The 27,673-nt window shown below is 47.6% G+C and overlaps 1 protein-coding gene across 3 annotated transcripts in view; it reads right to left on the bottom strand.

Annotated features, from left to right (window-relative positions):
• Positions 1-1,632: 1,632 nt before the first annotated feature.
• The window catches only part of CPLX2 (complexin 2), a 189,818-nt gene continuing 163,777 nt past the window's right edge, over positions 1,633-27,673 (bottom strand). For all 3 annotated transcript variants that reach the window (XM_061617517.1, XM_061617518.1, XM_061617519.1), the window contains 3 exons: positions 27,408-27,522; positions 16,636-16,811; positions 1,633-6,577 (listed from right to left, as the gene is read on the bottom strand). In XM_061617517.1, the coding sequence (XP_061473501.1) occupies positions 6,380-6,577; positions 16,636-16,811; positions 27,408-27,438 (405 nt within the window). In that variant the 5' untranslated portion in view covers positions 27,439-27,522 and the 3' untranslated portion in view covers positions 1,633-6,379. The remainder of the gene's footprint in view (positions 6,578-16,635; positions 16,812-27,407; positions 27,523-27,673) is intronic.

Below are 27,673 nucleotides of genomic sequence, written 5' to 3'. Positions count from 1 at the left end.
CCCTAGCACCCAGCAGGGGTCTGGCCCAAAGAGCAAGAGTGGCTTGCTTCTAGCTTGCTCTGTCAGACCCAAATGCACTACACTTGCCAGGAATGTTGGCTCTAAAATTCTTTGCTCACCAGCACAGAGAACATGGCCATTCTGATCCAAAGGTCGGGGCCTGGTCCTAGTTTTAAAATGTGCTAAGAGCACAGCCGCCGCTCCTCCTGCCTGACATGTGACCCATGTACAGCAATAACATTCTAACACAGGGGATGGCTAGTTATCATCTGGTGGGCCTATGAGATTGTTCTCTTGAGCCACACCCCTTTCCAGTGAAACCCTGGGAAAGAAGAGAACGAAATCACTGTCACACTTGTTGAAGGCAGTTGGTAACATGGCTAAAACTCTCTCACCCCCATGCTGCCCCCCACCCCAGCATTCCTTAGGGCTGAAGGAAAGGTTTAAGAGAGAATACTGCAGTTCCTCAGCACTGAGATTAAAGTAAGGTGGTGGTGATGAAAGTATCAACACTTGTAATGAACGACCTCTTGAACTGCTGGGTGCTCAAGTATATGCCCTCCCCACTCATCTATCTCTGTAATGAGTGAGGAGAGGCTAGTGGGATCAGATCCACATCATACATTTAAAGCACATGGCTTTCCCCAAAGAATCCTGGGAACTGTAGTTTGCCCCTCACAGAGCTCCAATTCCTAGCACCCTTAACAAGCTACACTCCCCAAATTCTTTGGGTGAAGCCATGTGCTTGAAATGTATGGTGTGGGTGTGACCTTGGAGAAGGCACAGTAAGTATACTTTCTCATAACATGAATGATTTGGGCCCACAGCAGGGGAGGGGGATTTGTGGCCCTCCTGATGTTGTGGGACTCCCAAATCTCATCAGCCTCAGCCAGCATGGCCAACAGTAAGGGAATATGGGTGCTGTAGTCCAGCAATATCTGGGAGGGCCACCGGTGCTCCATTCCTGGCCTACAGCATGGGAAGTAGCAGTTCCATCAGAATTCCTTCCCTTTTTCCCTAGCTATTCTCTGCAAAGAGGGAGGCAGCTAGTACTCGAAGTATGCGAGAAGTGTTGTGTGTGTGTGTGTAAAAAAGGTAAGGGGACCAATATGAAATCCACAAGCCCCATTTCTCAGACTCTCCCCACATCCCAGTCAATAGAGACTGGTCTATTAGGGTGACTGGCTCACTGTCCCACCAACCTCAGTCTGCCCTCAGCTAGTCCCCAAGCTGTCTGACTTCTGACAACCAATCAGGGGGTGGTTTTGTCTGTCTTCACCTTCTTCTATGACTTCCCCTACTTTTGGTCTCCCTGCTTCTGCCCTACCAGTCCCAGTTGGCACTAGCCCCCAGTTTTAGTCAAATCATGCCTCCACCAGCCTTTTAAAAGCAGCAGCTAAGGAGGCTGTTATAAAAGGCAGAATAGAGTCCAGGCTCCCTTGTAATCTGAGCACTGGAGGCAGTCGCACAACCCTTCCGAGAAGTTCTGCTGCTGCAGTGCCCACCTTAATTCTGCCTACTGCTGCTGCTATTTCAATCCCTTCTCCCAATTGTGCTGCCAGAGACACTTGACGCAGGGCAATGTACAAATTTCTTAATTTTATTATTTCTTCAAAGACTAGTTAGAGCAGGATGGTCACCATAGGATGGATGGAGCCTCTTGAATCTTCACTGACTCCTTTGCCTGCACCCTCCACCCCACCGAGGAAAGGAAAAGGGGAACTGCCAGCTCCCTGCTTGTCCCCCAGGTTAAACGAAAGGCTGACGGGTGCAAGGGCAATGGCTCAGAAGTGGTGCACTCCATAGCCTAGGGTGTTCAGCTGTCTGATGGGAGACAGAGATCCTCCAGCAGCTTTAACCTGAAGGGCCCACAAGGTGCTCAGCTCGTGCTGGATCTTTCCATTGGCGATCCCATTCAGCACACTTGGCCGCATTGCTGTGTTCGATGCCCCTCACAGTGCAGGTGGGATGAGTACTACTAGCCAGTCAGACACAATGACTGTAGAAGGCAGATGGCACAAGCAAAGCAGGATGGGTAACACAATCCGGGGGGGGGTAAATACACAAGGCAGGAGGGCTCCCCCATACACAGCAGTGACAGACAAGCAGACAAAGGGAAATGCATGCATGTGGGCATGATGCAGCACCCCCTCTGGCAATGCTGTTGGCCGGGTCAGGGGTGACTGGTGACTGGGATCAATTCTTCTGTGCCCACGTGGAGCCCCTGAAGGATGTCCTGCTCTGGAAACAATTCAAAAAGAAATGGAATGCACACTTGGACAGGCTGGAATGGATGCACTGGCAAACAGAGAGACTCAAGCACACCTCCTGGCTCTCATTCTCACACATCCACATGCTCACAGAGATACGCACCGCCTCATAAAGAAACAGTCAATGCTCCTTCCTACCCCCTCCACAGTTCAGCAGGCACGCATTAATATAAACTGTGACTCTTATGTGTGGTTCTAGGTTTTAAAATATGTAAGAAAAAAAGGGAGTTAAGGGTTCTAGGAAGTGGCAAAATTTGCCTTATGCATTTGATGGTGGAGGGAGGCTGGCTCAAACTCACTAGTACACAAGCTATATCTTTTCTCTCTCTCTTACACTCACACCCAGTCACACACACATATACATACACACTGAAGTGCATGTACACTTCAGATTGGAAGCAGCAGCTTCTCTAACTAAAAGTGGTTATGATGAAGTACTAGACAAGGGGTTTCATTCAGGCCACCTTGGTGGTGGCCTGGGAATGCTACAGTGCAGTGCTTTCCAGTGCCGCAGAGACCATCGCAGAAGCCTAAGATCATATAGGAGAAGCCTACACAATGGCTCCTCCCCACATTAGCATTGCCTTTTTATTTTCATTTTTGGTGTGGGAAGGAGCTGCAGCCTCAGCTTGTCTCATGTGGTTGGTCTCTGATGTTCTCTTAGTGGCGCAGGAAGCAGCTGAGGTTCCCACATCACAAAGCTAACTTGAGAAGGGGCCCACAGTGGCACCACAGAGATTCCCCCATGGTGGCACCAGGTTTAATCCTTCTCTCCTGCTGTGGGCGCTGCCATCCCATGTCCCTCTGATATCCTTGGACTCAGTCTTTAACTCTTGCCTTGGATAGGTCACAGGCCAGCAGAAGCATTGTGGCCAGTGGGATCCAGGGGTTCACTGGTATCCTTGCCACAAGCCCAATTTGTGGGATCCGGTCACCAACTGGTTGTTGTAGTGGTAAAAAACATAAATAAACGGAGAGCATCAGCAACCCAACCCTGAAGGTGGGCTGCTGGCTTCAGCGTCAGCCCTTTGCCCCATGTGAGAAGTGGACTTATTGCAATTTTCAACATTCAGCCCAGAGGATCGAGTAGTAGACAATGGACATGTGTGAGCTTAGGCAAAAAAGTGCCACTTTGTCACAGAGCTCACCTGCCAGCAACCAGAAAGGAACTTCCAGTGGTCAGTCATTCCACACCGCAGTCACACTCTTTGTCTGGTGAGAGATGATTGCACAAACAATGGCCAGCCATGGGCAAAAATGCCTTCTGGACAAATAAGGTGCTTAATGGGCTGCCCCCTTCACCACCTCCAGCCTGGTCCTTTCTCTCTCCTCTGCCTGAGGCCCCTCTGCCCTTCCAAGACCTGAGCTCCATGGGGCCATACGGTGACCATCTTGTGAGTGACTAGCAGAGACAATAAGACAGATGGCAGGCGTTGGGGTGATTTACCCTGTTACAGAGACACCAATGGAAAAACACGCATGGGCCACATGGCGGGTGGCCGGAGACACAGACAAGCGGGCAAGGGGCGGGTGGAGCCCCCCCGGGACGCTCCTTTGTACAAGATGAGAGAGAGCGCAGCCCGCAGAGTTTTTAATGTTGATAGTATTGCAGTCTAACTGATATGGCTTTAACTATTAGGGAAGGAAGGAAGGACACTGGATGCAGGGAGATATCTCTGAAATTCAAACTCAACCCCAACACAAAAGCAAAAGCCCCCGGGGGCACCAGGGAACCTTGGGAGAACAATCAGGACCTTCCTTCCCAAACAGAAGAATGAGAATCATGGAACTTCCTCAAGGAAGGCTGGCCCTTGCCTTTGTTTTCAGCAGTGGCCAAGGACCGTTGGCGTTTGGCGGGGGCCCGACTAACCAGCAGTGAGACTTTCCCCCATCCCCCCTTATCTCCTAGTCATCCCTTTTTGCTTAATCTTGTGGCTCTGGAGACAGGATGGGGTTAGCAGGCGGGGAGTGAATGCAACAATAGCACAGCAAAACAGAGTCACTGGGTATGTGTTGCAGGGTGGTGGGAATCCGGAGATCACTACCCCCATGGGCAGGATTGAGCTGCAGAGGTGGAAGAGGATAGTTTTCCAAACAGGCTATATAGTACCTCCTCCTCTGCCCCTGCTATGAATTAGTGTGCATGTTTGTGGGGAGAGGGTGGTGGTTCCTCACTCCTTGGCATCTCTTCAGTTAAGGAGAAAACTGGGGCAGCATGAAAAGGAAAGAGATAGTTATGTCATGGGAGTAAGAGCAGGGTAGGCCAGATTTGTGTCTGAGTCTGTGCTGCCCTGCACCTGTAGCAGGATCCCGAGGGCCAAGATTCCCACAGCAATGGGCTTATTGGGTTTGATGCGGAGCTCTTGGCCTCAGAATAGCCCTGAGGCTCCTCATCCTGAAAGACTGGACTGTCAGCTGGGGCTTGGCTGCACATACGTGCTGCTCCCACAATATCATGTTATCCGTTTCTGTCCCAGGGCTCCTGGATCAGCCCCCTTCAAGGAAGGTGATGCCCCTCTGGTTCCCCATCCGTGTCAATGCAGCTAGCTGTCTCCAGGTTGGAAAAAGGATCTCTTACCTCATCCACCAGGTGCTGAGTGTATATGGCCCCCATTCCTTTTTGAGTTTTGAGTGCTTTAGAATGGGTGTTTATTGTGGGATGGGTGGGCTCCTCACGCATGCACATTTTTCGCAACATCATTGGCATTAAAATGCTAGCCTGTATTCCCCCCCCCCATTTAATCCAGATTTACCCTTTCTGGGAAAATGGGTAAATCTACTGCCAATGACTCATTTATGATACCTGAATGACCCATTTACAATATTAAGCCCCTGTCTAGAAACACCCTTTATCCATTTCAGTCTCCTGCTCCTCAAATCAGGCTCTGGTTATGCCACTCTCCACAAAACAGCAGTTGGTGGAGCAGAATCGGAAGAAGGGTAACCTCTTAATTTGGGTCTTCTTACTCTGCAGACTGTAGTTGTCCCAGCTTCAGGGCACTTTGGGATAAAAAACCAGGGCAGCTTGAAAGTAAAAGAATGACGTGGACCAAATAAAGATGGCTGAGCAACTGGGGTGAACCCCCTATCCCCGTTCTTCGCATCCGTCAGGGAGCCAAGTGTTCTTGGAACCCAAAGTTTACCCCATGGATCCTGAGGAAGAGCTGAACGGTGAACTTGGACCCTTTGGACTCTTGACCAGCCCTAGTGGGGTCGTGGAAGATGTCTCTACACGTGTTCTTGTGAATGTGTGCATGTGAAAGGGAAGTGCAGGGGGACAACTTTTTCCTCAAAATTCCTGGTGCACATATATGTCTCCACATGAGTGTGATGTGAGTTCTTGATTCCTTCCAGAAACAAGCTCCTCCTCCCCCAAGCATGTGACAAACAATCGTGTAGGCCAACAGCCCTTGGAAGTTAGGATGAGGGGCAGGGGGAGGCTCCCATTGGTCGCTCCCTTGGTTAGAGATAGAATGTGCAAGGGCTGGCTTTGCCCCCAAGGAGCTGGCAGGAAGAGTGGCGTGGAGGGAAATGGGCACACAGTCCCTCCCCAGCAGGCAGTCGGCGTGGGGCTCAGGAATGTGCCTAGGGCATGGCATTGTGCAGAGCCCTGGCTCCCTCCCCGAGCCCTTCTCCAGTACCCCATGAGGTTTCATCAGTGAATTTGGTCCCAGTACCTCACCCGGGTGCCCAGTTCCCCTCTCCTGTGTCAAGCCAGCTGGCACTTTGGCACAAGAGAACGCCAGCTCCGCCACAGGGATGGGGCAGGGGCAGGGGTAGGGGAAAGGGGAGGCAGGCTCCCGGCAGTGGCCAGCCTGTGGCTCTAGGGAGCACAGCAGGTGAGAGTGGCCTTTGGTCTGATGGTGCAAGGAGGGGGAGCACGTCCTGGGCCTGGGGTGCTTCTCCCGGGGACAAAGGGCCGGGCGGCTGGGTGGTGAATTGGCAGGGGCCCTATGGCACAAGGATATGCATGGGGTCCCCTTGGAACAAAACCCAAAGAGAAAAAAAATCAAATGAAGTCAAAAAGAAATGGAACCCCCCCACCCCACCGAAGCGCTGTACAGGCAGTGCCAGGGGGCTGTGGGTGAGGCAGGGGGCTGGCGTGGCTTTTACTTCTTGAACATGTCCTGCAGTGGACTTGGCAGGTACTTGAGCACCGTGTCGAGGATGCTCTCCTCGTCCTCCTCTTCATCGTCCCCACAGCCTGCCGGGATGGCTTTCTTGGGGCGCGTCAGGCTCCCCTCGCATGGCTGTTCCAGGGCTGCCTTCTCCTCTGCCTCTTTCTCCTCTTTCTTCTTCAGGCCGTACTGCATGGGAGAGACCAGGAAGCTGTCAGAGACAGGCATGAAGGAATTTTGTGCCATTTGGGTTTTGGTAAAAGTCCATTTGCCTATTTTTTCCTTTTTTAATTTACAGGGTAAAAGGCAGCTGTTTCTTAGGCTTATCTCCAATGCTAGTCCAATTCAAAGTAGACCCACTGAAGTTAATGGTATTGCCACCTCTCTCCTTTTGTTTTGCTTATTGGGACTAATTATTAAATGCACTGATTTCACTGGATCTGCTGGATAAACATGCTTGCATTGCCGGTCCATAATTGCACCCACAAATGTCCCCATGAGTCATTCTTTGTTCTGTTTCAGGCTGGTCTCTGTGCAATAAGCTTTAGTCCCAATAAGCAAAAACAACAGGAGAGAGATGGCAATACTAGAGGCTGCCCCGTCCTACCTAATTGGTAGGGGAAGGGGCCGCAGCTCGGTTGTAGAGCATCTGCCTTGCATGCAGAAGGTCCAAGGTACAATTCCCAGCATCTCTGGGTAGGGCAGGGAGGGACCCCTGCCTGAAACCCCAGAGAGCTGCTGCCAGCCAGTGCAGACAATACTGAGCAAATGGACCATTGGTCTGACGCGGTATAAGGCAGCTTCCTACGCTCCTACAGCCAGCTGCAATCTGAAAGGAAACCATCACCAAAGATGAGGCCAGGGACTAGGAGGAACTCGAAACACATTATTATGGTGGTGGTGGGGGACCCTTTCCAGCCCGAGGGCTGCACTCCTTCTGGACAACCTCCTGAGGGTCACATGGAAGTGATGGATGGGGCCAGAGCAATGAATGTAAATATTACCATTGCACAGTAGGCTAGTTTCTGTAAATACTCATGCACCCCTTTTTAACCTCCGTCCAGACCAGCAAGAGGCATGATTAAAGTTCAAAGACACCATAAAGGCAGGCACATAAAGTCTGGATACAAAGTAGGGCCAGTGAGGAATGTCGCCTGGGGAGAGATCCAAGGGCCAGATACAGAGGCTTGGAGGGCCACATTTGTCCCCCAGGGCCTGAGGTTCTGCAACCTGACATTATGGGATATGATGGATAGGAATATTGGGGGGGCCCTCATAAACCATAAGCAAAGTACCCACCACACCCTGCCTTCATTACCACTTACTCACATTCCCAGTCATATTAACTCAATGCAGGATTGTCTGTCTGTGTGTGGCAAAGGGCTGTCTGTGGGGGGGTCTTTCCTTCTTTTCTCTGCGGTCAGCACATACAAGAGGGGCTGCAAAAAGGATGCCTTGTGGTCCTCTAGCCCCTCTTTCGTAACCCTTCCTACACTCCTGGGGCATAAATGACACCTGTACCTGCTCAGAGTAGCACCCAGGGGAGCCCACACGAGGCCGTCCTCTACGCTCACCTTCTCTCCTTGTCTCTGGCAAATGCCTTTCTCCGAAGGCCAAGGACAAAGCACCTCTGGAGGTGCATCTCTGGAGGTGGCATAAATGGATCTGGGGCTGTGCCGAGGGTGGCATTATTGCCCTTGAAAAGCACGCGGGTAGCGAAAAGGCACAAGCAGAAAGATTGAGTCACTATCCTGCCAGTCTGTCACTCTCTTTTGAATTTGCATAAGGCCTTTAACTCGTCCCAGAGGAAAGAACAGGTTGCCGACCAGTGGTTGAGTTGGCTTGCTCTGGAACAGCCCTGTCTGGTTATATACTATGGGGTTTCAGGGTCCTGCGGGGCTGTATGGCAGCCCTCCCCCACGCATTCTGATTACAGGCGTGAGCCCCACTGAGGAAGGCTGGAGCTGCAGAAAAGCTGGGCCTGCTGAATGCGCTAAATGGATGAGCTAAAAGAGAAGCGCTGCTCCACATGTTCATTTGCACAAGGCTGGGATCTGCACTTCCCATCTGCCCCTGCTAGCAAGATACTGTGGGCCGGGCATACGCAGCGCCTACTGCTGCAATATCTGCCTCGGCAGAAGGATATTGAAGATTGCAGATAATGAACGCAAGGCTGTAATACTTCCACTTATAGTGTGGGCAATAGAGACCCACGCATTGCCCCCTCTAATATCCTGGAGACAGTGAGAGCCAGAAATGAGGCAGTGATTGACAGAGAGAGATACGGACAGTAAAGAGACACCTTTGGAAAGGTTCCTTCCAATCAGGCTGTCAGCGCCTCCCCCCCCCACCCAAGCCATCCCAGCATAGATGTTAATCTTGCAACATGTATCATAAGTTTGGAGCCATTTAGCTCAGAGAAAAGACTAGTGGGGGGGGGGAGGGGACATGATAGAGGAGTATAAAATCATGCACGGTTTGGAGAAAGTGGACGGAGACATTTTTCTCCCTCTCTCATAAGGTCATCCAATGAAGCTGAATGGGGGGAGATTCAGCACAGGAGAGGATGGCCCATTAGGGCGAATGGGGTACTGCCCCACGAACCTGAGTTGGACTCTGCCCCCAGCCAGCTCCCACATGCCTGCCTTCTTTCTTACAAGCAGTCCAGGGGATGGCTGTGGCTATCAGCATCCTCTTAGTCTCAGGGTTGCCTTTATAGAACTCAACAGGTTGGACAAAATCAGAATTTGTTAGCCCCTCCTGTCGTTGGCTCTGGCTCCAGCTACTGTTGGCCTCCCAGCTCTCTCCCCATCAGCCCCAATGGGCACCAGCCATCGCTGATTCAGAAGAGACAAAAGGAAGTACTTCTTCACACGGAGTGTGCAGTTCAACTATAGCACTGGCTCCCACAAGAGGTGGTGATGGCCTCCACCTTGGATAGCTTGAATAGACACATTCATGGAGAATAAGGTTATCAATGGCTACTAGTCATGATGGCTATGTATTACCTGTTGGAAGTGGGGCAAGAGCAACTCCTGTTTTGTTCTTTTGTTTGTGTTCCAGAAGGGAGATAGAGCTAGGGTCCTCCAGATGGATAGGCTTGTTTACCTTTACCTGTGATGCTCTGACTGACTTCCTTCTGTCGCTAGACTGATACCTCTTTAGGGAAGCTTACCTGCCCCTCCTCCTTCTGCCCTTCCCACTTCTTCCTCCTCAGACTGTCTGGGAGAGAGGAGACACCCCTTTGTCTCTGCTCTCTCTCCTAGCATGGGGCTGACTCCCACACCTGGGCGTTACGCCTCCAACTTAGTTAGTTGGTTAGAACTACGTTTGCCTTTCTAAAAGAGGGACAGGTGTAGTTTGCATTGAAGGGTTAGCACCTGCTAAAATGTCCCCATCTGCCTTCACGAGAGATAGGAGCCTTGTTTTCCTTTGTGTCTGGTTTCCCTCATTCTTCACCTATCTGATTTTGAGTCCTTAGGATCTAGTCCATAATTTGTAAATATGAACATATTGACTCTGAAGACCAGAAATTAACCATTTAACCATTTAACTTACAAAGTTTTTTACAGAGGTTCAAGTCTTACATTGCACACGAAGCCAGCTTTGTAGTGTTTTCCCCTAGTGCAGTTTCTAGAGTGAAGGGGCAATTAGGTGCCTTTTAATGTTTACACATTCTGCCAATGCAGATGATTCCCCTCCTTTCTAGTTCAGCTTTCCGATTATGCAATCTCCTGCCTGTGCTGAGAGTGCAGTTCAGGAGGAGAAGGTGGACATATTGACAGAGTGTGGAGATCAAGATCTTGCATATGTGCTTCCAAGGGCTGCCATTCACATGTGTGTTCATCTCTATGGGACTGCATCAAGTAATAACTGGTATGTCTGCAGACTTTCTGGGTTAAGCACAATGTGCACAGGTGAGTTTGATACATGGCAAGAAATGACTTTTTGGAGTGGGAATGGTCCTATTATGTTTATAAACACACACACACACATATTAAAAAGTAAATGGATCAGCTTTGTGCTTCATGTAAAGCTGCTTTGTAAAATTGTAAAATAAAGAATTTTTAATCTCACACCGTCAAAAAAACACAAAAAACAACAGCCTGGCATGTCTAAATGGCCCATCATAGGTACATATTTCGAGCACCTCAAATACAATGCTTTTCAGTTGAATCTATTCCAGAGCTTGGAAAAGTTACTTTTTTGAACTACAACTCCCATCAGCCCAGTCCAGTGGCCATGCTGGCTGGGGCTGATGGGAGTTGTAGTTTAAAAAAAGTAACTTTTCCAAGCTCTGATCTATTCAAATGTTCAGCTGTCAGCCATCCAGTGTCTGGTAAGGGGGTATTGTATGAGCTAGCTTCTGAAAAGCAGGGCACAGATCTGCTAGGGAGCGCTGAGTTTTCCTGCTCATCCTTCTGGATTTGGGTCTTGGTTCACCAAGAAATTAGGAGTTGGTCCTTCTAACATGCTAATCAACAAGCACCCCTTTGCTGTTCTAAATCAGTTCCATGACACACAGTTGATAGTTTGCTTTTGTGTCCTGATCATCTTCAGTCCACATTTCTGATGTATCTTGGTCACCAGTTCCCAATCAGCGGATAGATGTTGGTCCTCAGTTTATCTTCAATCACCCATTCTCTCCCTTCCTTCCCAGAAGACAAATAATCGGGATCAGGGCAATGGCTAGGACAAAAAAAAAAAAAAGGAAAAGAGAAAAGGGGCAAAGCAGTCATGCAGAGTGTAGAGCAGGCTGCAGAGGCTCTTTGCTGGCTCCGAAGGCTGCTCTTTCCTCTGGGACCACACACCGCAAACTCATGAATGATTCTCCTCTCGTCTGCAGTGCAAATGGAGAAATGAGAGAAGAATCATTCATCAGTGTGTATGTGAGGTCCTGGGGGAGAGCAGTCTTTGAGGCCCGTGCCTGCGCTAACATGGTCTCTGCTTAACAGGCTGCTACTTCCGCAGGTGCAGGCTCTTGGGATCACCACAGAGATCAGGAGGGAGAAATTCAAAGCTTTTCTAGAAAACAACAACACTGTGAAGGTGATAATGGATGGGCACTGAGTTGTTTTTTTTGGGGGGGGGAGAAAGGTTGAAGCAGCACTAAAGCTACTGAATTAATAGCTGCTGTCAATAGCAGGGAGTCTCTTTTCCCACAGCATCAAAAGCCCAATGATGACCTGCTATAATACATTTGAGGATTGACAATGACAGATGGCCATTTCATAGATGGAAGAAGACGGTAATTTTGTAGCATGCCAAAGTTCACCCCTCCACCTCCAGTGACCGACTCAATAAGCAGAAAGGGGAAGATGCCTTTTTGCAAGGAGGCAACCATGCACTGAGGAGTTTTGGGATGCTCCACTGAGACCCAGATAAGATTTGTGTAAACAGCCACTAATCATTTTAACCCACTTTTTCCTTCTTGAAGAAGGACAGGGAACGGAGGCTTAAGTCTTGGTAGACAGGGTTATTATTCTGCTTACAAGATTTTGTTGTTGTTATGTGCCTTCAAGTCGATTAGGACTTATGGTGACCCGATGAATCAGACCTCCAGTAGCATTTGTTTTAAACCACTCTGTTCAGCTCTTCTAAGTTCAGGTCTGTGTCTTCCTTTATGGAATTAATCCATCTCTTGTTTGGTCTTCCTCTTTTTCTACTCCCTTCTGTTTTGCCCAGCATTATTGTCTTTCTAGTGAATCGTGTCTTTTCATTATGTGTCCAAAGTATGATAGTTTCATCATTTTAGCTTCAAATGATAGTTCTGGTTTAGTTTGTTCTAACACCCAATTATTTGTCTTCTTCATGGTCCATGGTATCTACAAAGCTCTCCTCCAACACCACATTTCAAATGAGTTGATTTTGCCCTTACCCACATTTTTCACTGTCCAACTTTCACATCCATACATAGAGATTGGGAATACCATGGTCTGAATGATCCTGACATTAGTGTTCAGTGATACATCTTTGCATTTGAGGACCTTTTCTGGTTCTCTCATAGCTGCCCTCCCCAGTCCTTGCCTTCTTCTAATTTCTTAACTTTTGTCTCCATTTTGGTTAATGACTGTGCCAAGGTATTGATAACCCTTGACAAGCTCCATGTCCTGATTGTCAACTTTAAAGATACATAAATCTTCTGTTGTCATTACTTTAGTCTTCTTGACGTTCAGCTGTAGTCCTGCTTTTGTGCTTTCCGCTTTAACTTTCATCAGCCTTTGTTTCAGATCATTACAGGTTTCTGCTAGCAGTATGGTATCGTTTGTATATCTTAAATTATTTTGAATAATTTAAAAATTATTTAAGATATGCAGATGATACCATACTCCAATTTTCACCCCTCCAATTTTCACACCTCCTTCATCTTGGTCCAATCCCGCTTTCCATATGATCTGCGTATAGATTTAACATATAGCACCCTAAATATACCCCTGTCTCACACCCTTTCCGACTCAGAACCAATCAGTTTCTCCATATTCTGTCCTTACAGTAGCCTCTTGTCCAGAGTATAGGTTGCGCATCAGGAAAATCAGATGCTGTGGCACCCCCATTTCTTTTAAAGCATTCCATAGTTTCGCATGATCTACACAATCAAAGGCTTTGCTGTAATCTATAAAGCACAGGGAGATTTTCTTCTGAAATTCCTTGGTCCGTTCCATTATCCAACGTATGCATTATGATCTCTGGTACCTTCCTTTTCTAAATCCAGCTTGGACATCTAGCATTTCTTGCTCCATATATGGTAAGACCCTTTGTTGTAGAATCTTGAGCATTACTTTACTTGCATGGGATATTAAAGGCAATAGTTCGATAACTGCTGCATTCCCTGGGATCCCCTTTCTTTGGAACTGGGATATATATTGAACTCTTCCAGTCAAGATACTGTGGGTAATTTTCAAGGTGCTGGACCTGTAGGGGCCACTGTGCAGTCAGTTATAGGATATTCCCATCTGCTGCGACCTGCTCCAGCTCATGCTGGTCAGTTACCCTGTTCCATGAGAAGGGTGCGCTTTGTGAGTGATGAAGCCAGGCAATGATAGTCATTGGTAACCTTTCTCTTATTCCAAAAAAGCTAAAACAGGAGCACAGCTGCATGGCTGAGTGCCTGCTAATCCATATAGCAGGGATGGGGAACTTGTGCCCTTCCAGATTTTGTTGGATTCAATTCCCATAAATCCTAGTCTGCACAGCTAATGGTCAGTGCTGATGGGAGCTGTAGTCAAACAATGTCTGGAGGGCCACAGTCCCCCCATTTCTGCTCTATGACATGCATATGAGCATGTATGAAACAATATGAAACATGGGCAAGGGCCTTAGCTCAGTGGTAGAGCATCTGCTTTGCATGCAGAAGGCCCCAAGTTCAATCTCAGGCATCTTCTGGTAGGGCTGGGAGAGAACCCAATCTGGAACCTTGGACAGCTGCTGCCAGTCAGTGTGAACAATGCTGAGCCAGATGGAGCAAGACCTGAGTCAGTATAGGGCAGATTCTTATGTTCCAATGTACTTGAAAGGAATGGGAAAAGAGAGGAGAAGCAAGTCCCTGTGCATGGATGTTGTGGGATACTTAGGGATGATGGTTGTTTGTTTTAAAAACAACAACCAGTCTCCTAGTTGTGTATGCGCACGTATTTCCCTGTTTAAAAGTAAAAAAAAAAATCACCAAAATGGTAGCCATCATTTCCATGATTCCATATGGATCATGCTACTCCACTTTTAGCTCTTTAGGCATTTGGAGCTGCCTCAGTTTCTCCTAGAAAACCAAAATACCAATTTACCAGTAGAGTACAACAGAACAACAACAACAAAAATGTAAGCACATAGGCAGGTACAGATGGTTCAAATCCAGAGGGAGTGTAGAGTGCAGTCAATAAAAATAGATTTATTCTTAGGCAAACAGCTTAACTCGTAATTCAAAACATAAAAGCAATGAATTCTGTAAGTTAATTTACCCCTTGGATATAAGATCTGTACTTGTGCAGGTGACAAGGTTCTAAGAGTCAAAGTTCATTTCCAAAGCCTTTTGTTTTCAAAGACCTGGAAGGCAGATAGGCAACCTCCATGTTAGAAAACCAAAGAAAAAGGAACACGGGAATAATGTACCATATTGCAAAAGAAGCTCTGCACAACCCAAAGGAGATCAGCAAAATAACCACTCATCATACCCTTTAACAAGGAAATCCTTCAGAATTGGACTAGCCACCCCTTCTGTCGTGGACCATTTGGTACCATGCAATGAAAAGAATTACAGTTTGTGAAAAACCAGTCAGGAAAATCCAGCATAGGAGAGGTTTCCAATTGTCCATGTGATTCAAATATTTTCTTTTTTCAAGAAATTTATATAACCTATCAGAGTTCTCTTAATACTTTTAGATATTTAAAGGTGATTGGCTAGGATAGAAAGTGGGGAGGGCTAGATTTTGTGGTCTAGGTGATGGGTAAACAATACACATACCAAATAAGGCAGACTAGTTTGAGTGACTCTCCAAAATGGCTTTTGAAAATGGAAGGCAAAAATGCCAGGCTGGCTAAGCCTTAGCAATCAAGGCCAATATAAGCCAGGTTCATCATATTTCCAGATATCTTAGACTGACACTGCCAATAGCATCTTCCTAGATTCCCTATAGGTTCAGTCTCCGTGCTGTCCTACCCTTGTCATTTCTTCCAACTGTTCCCCTCATGCAAGATCAAGGGCAAAACAGCCAGAGACACCACTGTTGTTGGGGAGGGAGGAGGAGAACTCCATCAAGCCCCCTCCTGTGAGGATTCTGCCGTCATGGCAGCTATCTGAGGGAAGAACTGTGTGGCAGGAGCTGCCTTGCCTGTCCTCCTGGCCTGGGCGTAGTCACTACCTCTGCTCGGCTGGGGGGGAAGATGGCCACCTAACAAGACGTACCTTTGGAGCTCCTCAGTTTGATCGTAAGAAACAACCTTACCCTTTATATTATCCTTGCCCCAGCTACCCAGTTGATGCTTAAAAAGCTCATATCTGTCTGGCGATGAGCCCAAGAATGTAAAAGACTCCCAAGCTTTGATGTTCCTGAACAGAGTGCTTTTTGATAAGCAAACCCCGCTAACTGCAGTAGAGTCCCTATTTGTTTTGGCTATTTACGCTCTTTTATCATCTTTGTATTATCCTGACTGAGTGTGGGCTGGCCCGTAAGTTTGCCCCAAGTTGTTCCCAGTTGGCAAGAGAATTGGAATTTACCCTTATATTTATATTCTGAACTTTAAAACCTGTTAATGATAAAGGCCACGGAAAGCTGAACGTAATCTATTGCGTCGCATCAACAGGATCAGCAGAATTAAAGTGGCAGGCTTGAGCTATTTTAATTAACTCTTGGGTTCCCAACCAGCAGCTCTCTAGGACCTCTTGGACGTGAGGCCGATAGAAGAAAATGGAATTTGTTTAGATTGGTCCTTAGGTCCATACTGCCCAACGGATCCCCTGATCGGGGATGCTATGAGGGCAGGTGAGTGCGCCTTGGCAGAAGAACTGCAGCATGCCAACCATACAACCACAGACTCTAGGCAGGAGTCTCAACTTGCCCAGCCACAATTATGTGGGAGCTTTGTGAATACCTATTTATCCTACCCTGTAGAGAATGTGAAAGTAAATAATATGGAAAATAGCACTCTTCCCTCAGCTCAGTCCCCCCTGCCCTCACTTAATCAATCGTCAAAGCATACCTCTGCTCCTGGATCTGATCTGGGGCGGGGTGTGGGGGAGGATATCTTCAGGGAAAGACGGCTCCTTATCATGTCCAAGAGAGTGAGAGGTGACTCGCCATGCGGAGTAGAGCCACGATAGAGCAGGTGGGTCACTGTAGCTTACCAAGAGAGAGACAGCGGAGATTGGCTCCACTGGTGCCTTTGCTTCATGTCAACCCCCAGCTGCCTTGCACCTCTCTCCTGAGAAACAACAGCAGCCCACCTGCCAGGAAGCTAGTGGAATGGCTCCACCCCACCTGATGAGCCACTACTGCCAGAACCACCGCTGACACAGGCTGAAATTTGAAGAAGTGTTAACATTAAGAGCTGGTGATTGAGTATGCTTTTTCCTCCTCCTTCCCGTTCGTTTTTCCTTGCGTGTCATGACTATTCAGATTGTGAGCCTGAGAGCAGGGACTATGTTAGAATGGAGTTTTGTAACCCCCTCTGAGAGCCTATTTGGCTAAAGGATGTGGAACAATGCTCTAACTAAATTACACGGCCATTCCTTGAAAGCCAGCAGATTAGTTACCCACCTTATCCCGGATTTGCTGTCGGACCTTTTCCCGTTCAGCCTCCATGCGGGCATGCTTTGCCTTGCGCTCTTCCTCTTGCTGACGCAGGGCTTCTTGTCGCTCTTCTTCCTTCTTCTGGGCATCAGGGTCCTTTTCCTCTTCGCCTCCCAGCATTTTACCCATATCCTTGGTGGCCCCTGCAAGTGATTTTTTTAACAACAACAACGACAGGCTCAGCACAGCTTCTCCCTTTTTAGCTGTTTCCCCTACAGCCATGCTCTCACATTGCATGGGCACTGCCTCACTCACATGAACCTCAAAATGAAGGGGAGGCTCCCCTTCATATGAGCTGGGTGTGCAATCTCTGGGTGTAGAGAAAACAATTTCAGGTCTCAACAGATGGTAAGTCTGAAGGTGTTCAGGATAATTTAATTGGAAATACCTTCCCCCCAAATGACTAATGAAGTTTGGGATGGGACATATCGTAAGCACAACCCACTTGGGGATCCAGACTACCTGCGTTGGTATCCAATGGGAATTCTTGGACTCATTTTTCTGTAGCCAGAGTGGATTGTCATAATCATTTGAGAACACTTGGGAATGGAAGATCACACGGGAAATTCCCACATCATTCCCACAGTTCCTAGGGTGGCTGCAGGAGGAGCTGATGTGGAAACCTCCAGTGTGATCCACCACTCCCTCTTTCAGACATCCAAATATTACCAGGAGAGTGTAGGATTCAAGTACATAATATGCAACTGTTTTATTCCAGTAATGTAAGTACAGCCCCAGTAGAGCCATTGTAGTATATCAATTCATGTTACCTCAAGGACAGACCCCTCCCTGCTATCAGAGGAGGGACCAGAAAATCTAGACAGTGGGATCTTTAACCTACCAAAGATTCTCATGGATGGGGAGCTCTGCATGGGTTGGTGATGCCTCCATTCTCTCTGCCAGAGCAGGTACCCCGGTCCTCCTCCTCTAACTCATGGCAGTATATGGTCTGAAGGCACATGAGGCCACCACCTTGCTGAAGCTAAGCAAGTCTGGGTCTGGTCAGTGCCTACATGGGAGACCGCCTGGGAAACACACATACATTGCCTTGGGTTCCATGAAGGAAGAACGGTGGATTGTTAAATGTATATTTTTATGCAATAATTTTTTTTCAAAATTCCAGAGCTGCCTGCAGCTTGGGAGGACCTCCCTCCACTATCCTGGCATATTCAGGGACAGCCCAAGGTTTTCCAACTCCATTAGAACATTGCTTTCAGAACAGGGCACAGGTTGTTTAAGCTGAAGTGTTTTTCCCCTGAGAAAGTGGAGCCTGAGATGGCTGCAGAGCTACTTAGGGCAAATTACACACAATGCTAAATGCATCACTTGGAAGCGCACCAGGGTTTTTAAATAATTAATAGGCATAGGGACGGTTTTCATTGGGACTGCAGTTTGTGGGGAGTATTGCTGTGGCCCAGTGCTGAGCAACATAGGAGCTTTATTCCTAAGGCTAATGGCAGCATGGGGATGGTTGTCATCAGGTTCACTGCTGGGGAGGAAAGGGCTAAAACTCCCTTCCCCACATGCTAAGATGATGAAACTTGCCCCCCTGTACTTATCATCATCATCATTGTAATTATTAATTAAAACCCTGTTGTGCTTCCCAGTAGTGCAAGTAATGTAGTTTGGGCCTTAAGCTCATAGTTGGCTCCAGAGTCTTGCTGGAAAAAACACTAAGCATGCTGTAGTGTGGTTCGGCTTGGCTTGCCACCTGCTGCTGCAGTGAGCTGTCCACGGTCCTGACCACCTGACGCTTCTCCTGGATTCTTGCTGTGCTTGGCCAGTTGCCCCCTATGGGCTCCAGCTTGGAACAGTATATGAACTGCTACAACGTTAATATGTCCTTTTAGCTCTCGACTGCCATAAATACAGTTTGTCCTGTGTTTCACCCTACACTCTACTCATCAGGGAGAAGGTGTGCAGCCACATAACATGTTAGTGGCTGCAGTCCAGTTGTCACTATGGTCCCCTTGTCCAAGTTCAGCCGCGTGCCTTACAGTCTGTCTTATCTTCAATCCCTCTTTCTAAAGATTAGACATTTAAATGCAGAAACAAAAGATGGGGAGGAGATAATGGGTTAAAGAAAGACATCTCTTCTTGGGAGTTCTGAATGTCCCGGTTGAAGGGAAAGGGAGGAGAGAGGGATTGAGCTAGCAAAGGAGCCACCACTCTCTCCATCTGCTTTGTAAAGCAGCTGAAATTTATTAGATAATCTCAGGCCCAGAGACCTGACAGCTCCTGCTCCCAGATGAGATGTCTCTGCTTAACCAGTGCCCAAGGCCCAGCACTCTTCCCAAAGGCTGTCAGCGGAAGATTGAAAATTCAGCAGTTTGGGGATGGTGGCCTACCTGACCAATGATCTGCTCAGTGCTGGGTCACAGCAAGAGTTAGTTTTGCATCAGTAGCAAAGCCTGCAGGGAGCAAGTTCTAAGCTGCCCTTCACAACACTTGTCAGCTCCCAGTTCAAGACCTCTGCTAATGCCCGGCGGTGACTGAGAAGAGAGAACAGCACTCTGTGGGGTGTGCAGATCTAGTGGAGAATGGCTCCATCTCTGAAACTGGGGAGTCTTGTTTTGTCTTTTGCCGCTAACTGCCTGCCTCGCCTCTCAACAGTATGAGATATGATGCCAGGGTAAAAGCTGAAAAAGGTGAGCAGTCCTTTAGTGCAGCATTTCAAGGTACTTCCTTCTAGGGGTGCAATAAGTACATGGATATAAGACATAGTCTGAGAAGTAGTAACGATTGCATTTATCTTAAAGAGGTGGGCTCGTGACAAGAAATGTCCTTTCATTCTCTGAGACTTGTATGTTGGCTAATTGAACAGCTATCAGCACATTTTCTCTGGCAGATCTCTAGAGGGAGCTCAGATGTAACTAGCCTATACTAAGGGTCCTCTCAGATGGAGGAGAAATCCCAGATGCTTCCCTCCTCAGCAAAGCTGTACTACTGTAAAAGAGTGCTAGCTAGCTGGAACACAGCACTGTACAAGCAGTAACCCATTCCCGGAGATATAGCCTTTGATGCAGGGATGATTGTCATTCTGTAGCAAAAGCCAAAAGGGGGCTACATGGACACTTATTGCATTTTTAAAGGCGAAGCTATGAACTCCAGTACTATAGTAAAAAAGGGAAAGGGAACACAAAATGTTGTGGGGTCACCATACAGAGAGCAATACTTTGTTTAGTGTTTCTCCTTCTCTCCCCCCTGCCCCCCGCAATTTAAAAAATCTGTATGAGTACTGCTCCTGAAATGATACAGTGGGGACACTTAGCTTCTAAGAACTGAATAAATCATGAATGAACTGTTTGTAAAGTCACAAAGTGGTGCAGGCTGGAATCATGGGCATCTGTGGGGGGGGGCAAGGAGGCAGTTGCTCCGCCAGATAAACCATGATCCCCAGATTCCCAGCTTTCATTTCTTTAAAAAGTAAGCTTCCAATATTTATAGGACCTGAGATATGTGGCAAAATGTGCAGGCAGTATTCTTGTCATGCATTTTGTGAGAAACTAGCGTTTCTTTATTTATATGGAGCATTTACATATGGACCCCTCTTGGAAAAATCCCATGTCTGGATTGTAACTCTTGTCATCAGTGATGCCACAAGCACTAGCCAATGATTCTTGTCATGGTTTACACAGTATTCCAAATTATCAATAGATTTATTATTTATTTATTTATTACATTCATACTCCGCCTTTCTTTTCCTGATAGAAACCCAAGATGGCTTACATATGGTTCCCAGGCAGTCTCCCATCCAGGCACTGACCAGACCTCACCCTGCTTAGCTTCAGAAGGGTGCTGGCCTCCTCTGCCTTCAGACCATAGCCTGGGACTAGATACACGAGTGCTTTTCTCTGTGGGTAAAAAAAATCCCCTGCCTGCTGGGAAATGGTGCCCCAAATCTATAATCTAAGGATGTCCTTGCCTCACCCTTAGTATTGACAGAACCAGCTCTTCTGGGTTCTAAAGACAGAGCGAGAACATTTTTAATACAGATTAAATATGGCTGTTGAACTGTTTTGTGAGCCAGTTGTTCTCAAGCAGATGTTGGCTGTGGACATCCCAGTCCCAGCCTTACTTACAAGCCCTTTCTGAAGCAGCAGGTCCATAGCATGTGATTCACAGGGCACACAGCATATGTCCCATGAACCACATGCTATGAGCATTCTCTACTATGTGGAGGAGCTGCTCTCCTTCGCCAAGCCTATGTGCATCTGTGCAATGGAGCAGTGAGCTTGGCATGTGCTGTGCCTCGCTGAGCAGCTCAGCTGAGAGCTAGGCAGCAACATTTCCCATTGCAGTTTGTCAGCAATTTAGAGTTACAAACCAGTCTTGGCTCCCCAGGCCCCCAGGAGACTTCAGGGCCTTTCATCTTCCTGAGCTCCATCTCCCTGCTTCTTTGCTTCTGTGACTCATCGTCACTTTGCCCAAACCAGCCAGGCCCTTCATGCAGCCAGAAGCAGTAGAGTTGCTGGTTGCGGTGCCAGCAGGATCTCAGCGGAGGTGCGTAGGGCAAGGGACTGGGACCTGGGCACGATCCAGCCATGTCTGAGTGCTCTGGGTGAAAGCAGCTCTGGCTGGTGGTGGGTTATATTGTGTCTTGGTCACTTGTAGTGGGGAGGCGAAGGAAGGCTGTATTGGCAGGCGGTATCTTTTCTAGACTCGCTCCGAAATACAAATTGGAAACCGACTGTACTGGCACAGTGTCTGGTTGGCTGCAAGGGCATGAACAAGAAAGCAAACACAGTTCCATCACAGGACATGCCCAGGGGAGTGCGGGGCTGGGCTCTCTGCTAGATCCAGATGGCCATTCAGCACGGTGCCAGACTTTCATGGGCCATTGACATGGTGTCACTGAGGGGCCCTGCTGCCCCCATTAGGTCCCTATTGCTCTCCTGTTGCCACTGCAGCAGGTGCTACCACTGCCAGTTTCTCTGTTCCTCTGCCACGGCCTGGAGGTGCCTACCTGGCGGGCAGTAAGGTGAGTGGTGGCAGCATTTTAATCGGTGGTGGCTTTCTTACATCTCAGAGTGCCCAAAATGCAATGCTCAATGTCAGCATTGAGCACTGAATTTTGGGTACTCTAAGAGGGCATCTGGCTATCACAATTTGGAGCCAAGTGCTGGTTTAGCTCCCACTCCAAAGTGCTGCTGCCACCAGTTAAGGATATGTTGGGGTGGGGATGGCAGTGTGTAGCAGCACCAGGTGAGGTCCCCAATGCAGTGGCAGGGACAGCAGCAGTGCTGTGCAAGAGTTCTGGTGGGGGCAGCATGGGTGGTGATGGGCCCTTCTGAGCTCTGGGGTCATGGGCGGTGCCTGACCATGCCAACCTTTGATGCATTTGTTCTGCACCCAGAGGAGGAAGCAAAAGATAACAGCAAAGATTCCAACACAGGAGAGTCCCAGAGGGGATGGTGAGATAAATGAAAAGACAAGCTACAATAATGATTTGACGCACCCCACTCTATGATGGACAGTGTCCATTTGAGCCAGAGTTGACCAGAGTGTAGCTCTCATGCCCCTTGTTAAAAAACAGTAAGAATTGAAGACAATGCCACTGAGCAGGTGCAGGGTGCTTTTTTACTTCTGAGGGGCTACAACCAAGTTCCACACATTTGGAATGATGGAGAAGCAGCTTAGATCTGAGTGTGGCTTTAGAGCAGCTTTGAGCCTTAACACATGGCACTTTAGAGATTTTGGTTGCAATCCTGTACATACTTACATGGGATTAAGTCCCACTGAACTGCTCCCAAAAAATATCATAAAAGTTCTTGCAGTTTGAAAAAGGGGAATTTCCCTAGCTTCAGCATATTATTCTGCCACCACAGGAAATGAACTGGACATTGTCACTACTTCTGGCTTGTGAGTAGGGTTAGTTATGCCCTCCTTATCTCTTATGCCATCTGTAGCCTGAGGCTTGCTATTTTGGGGAAATGTTTACAATCCATATGCTTTGCAGAAGTGACAGAAAAGATGATGTTGTCTCCCTAGAGCTTCACTGAAGCCATCCTGGATAAAAAGGAGCTCCCAAGAATATGGAAGGAGTTCCAGGAGCCAGAATACTCAAGGATATCACCATACATCTGCTAAAGGCAAATATTCTCTAAAGAGGGATCTTTATGTGGCCAAAATAGCACCATTCATGCACAAGAAGGAGATATCAGCAGTCTTGGAAGTACCACAATGTTTGCAGAAGTACCCCAAAAGAGAGGAAAACATATGTAGAAAAAATATTCTAAACCAATGAGGGCTGAGCATACTCAGAGGGCACAGAATGCTGATTTACTCTTGAGCAGAGTGGGGTGTGGGGAAAGGAAAACTGGTTGTATGTGGAAAGGAACAGAGTGGCCAGAAAACCAAACAGAAGTACTCCACACTGCAACATTTTGTTGCAGGTTATACTTCTAAGGATCTGATTGCATTCCCTCTAGTCAGGGTGTGTGTGTATGTGGGGATAGAGCTTTTTGTTGTTGTTGGGTCACACTTGAGTTCTGGGTTTGTTCCTCTAGAGTTAGAATCTGGCCTAATGAGCTAGGCTGTGGCAGCAGGGACGTTTTCTGGAAGGCACAAGAAATAGGCCAAACAAAAAGTTAGTGAGTGAAAGAAAGGTAAAGGTGTCCCCGCACTTGTAGTGCGAGTCGTTTCCGACTCTTAGGGTGACGTCTTGCGGCAGACCGTATATATGGGGTGGGATTGCCAGTTCCTTCCCCGGCCTTTCTTTACCCCCCAGCAAATGCCGGGTACTCATTTTACTGACCACGGATGGATGGAAGGCTGAGTGGACCTCGACCCCTTTTACCGGAGATTTGACTTCCTCCTTCCGTTGGAATCGAACTCCAGCCGTGAGCAGAGCTTCGGCTGCGTTACCGCTGGTTACCACTCTGCGCCACGGAGGGTCTTGGGAGTGAAAGGTGGCATGTATTTGGGCTGTGAGCTGAGAAAATGTCCCTCCCTTGTGATGTGCCTGTTGCTTTTTTCTTCTTTTGCACAAAGAAATACAGTGGAGGTGGAGTGAGATCTGGTGTGCTCTTTCTGACAGCAGAGGTCAGCAAAAAGAGGACAGGTTGCAGCAATGGGAGTGGCAAGCGCAGAAATGAGGCTGCCAGCTGCCTGACTGGTTGATTGTCTAGAAGGGAATGGTGCCGGTGCCTGAGAGACGGGAGAAGAGGCATGGAGAAAAGGTATTTAGGCTGCTCTCTCAGCCATCCATCTAAGGGCCTTGTCTGAATAAGGGCTGCTAGCAGCCTCTGGGTGTCCAGACAGTGGACTCCTTAGCTATTCTTAGCAAAGTTTCCTGTCAAGAGCTTGGTAAACATTAAGTATTTGAGAATGCACAAAATAGGAGCAGTTGCCGCTCCTTCTTTAGAAAGCTGCGAATCATAAATCTCTGCACAAACAGAATTGCTGCTCGCCCCATTTGATCTGATGTCCACGCAGTAAAGATTGCAGAGCTAAAAGGGACCTCTAGCATAATCCAGCTCTCATGCATGCACTCTCAGTATGCCTAAACTATTTGGCATAACTTAAGGCACCCACGTTCAGCATAGCTTTTCAGTGCCGATATAGAATCATAGACAGAATCCTGTAATTCTAGAATTGGGAGGGACCTTGAAGGTCATCCAGTCCAACTCTCTGCTCAGCGCTGAGAGAGTTTACTGGAAATGGGGTACAGCACAGATATAGTGCTTTTCTGGACTAACACAGGAAACCTTAGCCCAGGATAAACCTGATGCACTATGACAGGGGTTGCCAACCTGTCAATTGCGGGTATCACGGCACCTGCGAAGGCCCTCAATGGTGCCTCCAGAGGGTAGCACAGACTCTGAGCTTTTATTTATTTATTTAAAATAAGTCTCTTGCCCTCCTAGAAAGAAAGTTATGGAGCAAAATGTGCAGGTATCCCTCTAAGCGATTTATGCGAAATGAGCCAGCTCGGCTGCTCCTGCCTGTCATTGGCTGATGAGTGAAGTCAGAGCTGCAATTCACAAAAGTGAGCTGTTTGGACACCAAGCAACAGGAGTCCCTGAGGTCCTGAAGAGCTGTTGTTTTGCCCTCCCTTTTAGTACACTTGTTCTGCTTCTGTCTTCCTTGTCCTAGTCCATGGAATTTTCATAATTTGCCCTTCTTTGTTCTTAGCAACCAAGATGCATCTTCCCTGTGCTGGGTTTGTCTGAGATCAGGCAGAGATTATTTTATGCAAATATACAATAAGAGTGGGTGAATATTAAAGAATCCCCCTACCCCCAAACAGGAAACGGGAAAACTTTGCAAAGAAGCTTAGGTATGTTTTCTGCTTTGCAGGAGCTAAAGACCAGGGATTCATTACTAATTCACTGTATAAGGCATACCCCGCTTAAAGTAGCTTCACTTAAAGTAGCCTCGCTACAAAGTACATGCTCCATACTCCACCATACCCCGCTTAAAGTACGCGCGCTTCGCAATAACGGACACTTTATTGGCATGACGCCACTGCCATCTAGTGGTGATTGCGTGCAGTACAAGTGAAGATAATTGCTTCACTTTAAGTACATTTTCACTTAAAGTACACTCTCCATTCCCATTGCGTACGTTAAAGCGGGGTATGCCTGTAGTTAACTTACAGTACAATGTATGAATGTCTACTCAGAAGTAAGTCTTTTTGTGATTAATGGAGCTTACTTTGAGGCAAGGGGGGAATGGATGGCAGTGTAGGCTTTGGTTTAGTGTTGGCATTGGAGGAAAGCAAGATTCTTGTGCTTTTAACATGGCAGACAGAAATTCAACTGGTCAAGCATGGAAATACAATTATGGGGAAAGCTTCACATCTCCACAGCAGCCATTTTGGGTGCCCTCAGCATTCTCTCAAAATTAGAACTATGCCCTCTGGTCCAAAAAAATTGGCAACCCTTGCACTATGAAGTGGTAATGGTAGTGAGTATGGCTGGATCCTCTATCAGTTAATTGGGCAAATCTTGTCAACTGGCTGCATTGTTCCCTAATAACATTGCTTAGTAATGAACTATTTATAGTGTTTTTTAAAGTGGCATCAAGCCTTTTTCTTCATGAGAGACCTGATTATTACTTGAAGTATTTGACCAGAAAACATGATATATTTTTGACTGATCAATTGCCAAACCACAATGGTGAAGCTTAGTTCAACATGACTTTTAGATTAGCATTTAGTGACATCTGATCGATCTAGCACATCAATCCAGGGGTTAATGAAGGCCGAAAGGGCCCATCATAAACCGTGACCTCCAACTGTGACTCTTGCTTAGTTTGGAGCTAATAATTTTACTCAGTGTTTTCTGAGGTAGGCAGAAAAAAATCTTCTATGTGGACTTTTCTGTTTGGGTTTGGTGGGTGGAGCAACAAGTGTAAATTTTACCTTTATGCAGTACTAGTTTCTACACACATATTCTACACACACACACACACCTCTGTCCTCTATCCAGACAAGCAAGAGGTGTTATCAAAATCCAAGGATACATTTCGGCCAGGCAAAAATATTTGTAGGCAAAGCAGGGCCAGTGAGGGGTGTGGCCTGGGAAAAATACAGAGGGCCAGAAAGAGAGGGCTGTACATTTGTGCCCTGGGCAGAGGCTCCCCACCCCTGATGCACACACATGGGGTTGTGTTCAATGTAGGGCGGAGGCAAACGTTCCGTCAGTGCAAGGATTTTTCCTTGTGTGATGGAATGTTCTGCCCCCCCCGTGCCCCCTAAATCTGCCCTGGGCTTTTTCCCAACCCTCCCAACAGATGTGAGGACATCATGGGAGCATGCGAGGGGAAATCTCCTTGCACTAGCACACATCCTTGTGCTAGTGTAAAAAGTTCATTGCGTACTGCCCGTGTTCTTGTGTCCCATTGTTTCTCCTGGTCAAATTGTCACACTCTGCTCTGAGCCCTCAGATTCAGATCAGAAGTGGGAGGCACTTGAGGATGAGAACTTGGAAGGGGAAGAGGGGGAGATGAGACTATGCAGCAGAGCCCACTTGATGAAGCGTCCCCTCTGCCCTGGATGCGCCGGAACCTGACAAGGCGGGAGACACAGGGGCTGCCCCTGACCATCGGTGGAGGACAAGCAAGGCTCAGGTGCACAGCCTGCTGTGATAGAGCGAGAGAGTTCAGAGGAGGAGGTGTGCCCAGTGATTTCTCCCAGGGAGAGGTGGCGCATCAGAGAAGCCCCTGCCTTCAGGCCAGGAACAATCTCAGGGAGAGGGATTCTCGTCCGTAACTGGACATTTTTGTCACTGCTTAAAAGCTTGGTGGGCAGGAAGGGACACTTATTGGAACAACTTCCAAGCTCCTCTGGAGTCTTGGAATTCTCATTTCTGATCTTGGACTGGAGAACCCTGGCCTTTGCGCCAAGACCGGGCACATTCCTGCTAACTCTTCACCTTGTAAGAGCTCCTGGACAGTATCAAGCTCTTCCATGCTTCCGAGTCTATACCCTTAAAGCTACCTTATTAAAGTATCACTTCCTTATGGATAAGTAAGTGCACCTGTTGTCGTGTCAGGACACAAATAAGTTTTGCAAGCTTTTGAAACAATAAACAAGCCTGCAAAACCTGTTCACCAGAAGCAAAAGTGGGATGAATATATGTAAAAATGCTGAGCAGTGATCTCCCATGTGAATCACATTCACCTATTGGGGAGGGGGAGCACTCAATAATCTGTCTCCAGGCAAAAGTTTAGTAGCAAGAACACAATGGAATAGGACTAAGAATGAATGCTGTGAGTAGGAAGGTAAGACTTACCCCCCAGGGCCTGCTTCATCACAAAATCCATATTGCCAATGGAGTTAGTGAGCTCTAGGCAATGGTAGAATTTTCATCCAGTGTTGCTAGTGGAAGTCTTTGGGTCAGGTGCTACCTGGAAGGGAAGGGAAAAGATCAGGTGAGTAGGACTTACAAAGGGTCAGAGTAAAACAATCCCAGCCAGGCCACTGCCAATGAGGTCCCTTTGGTTTGCATGTTGAGGCTCAGCCCAATGGAGAACACATTATTGATACTAAGGGGAGGGG

This window comes from Rhineura floridana, chromosome 3, assembly GCF_030035675.1.
Source record: "Rhineura floridana isolate rRhiFlo1 chromosome 3, rRhiFlo1.hap2, whole genome shotgun sequence".
Lineage (NCBI taxonomy): Eukaryota > Metazoa > Chordata > Lepidosauria > Squamata > Rhineuridae > Rhineura > Rhineura floridana.
This window is presented reverse-complemented; position numbering and strand designations above follow the sequence as displayed.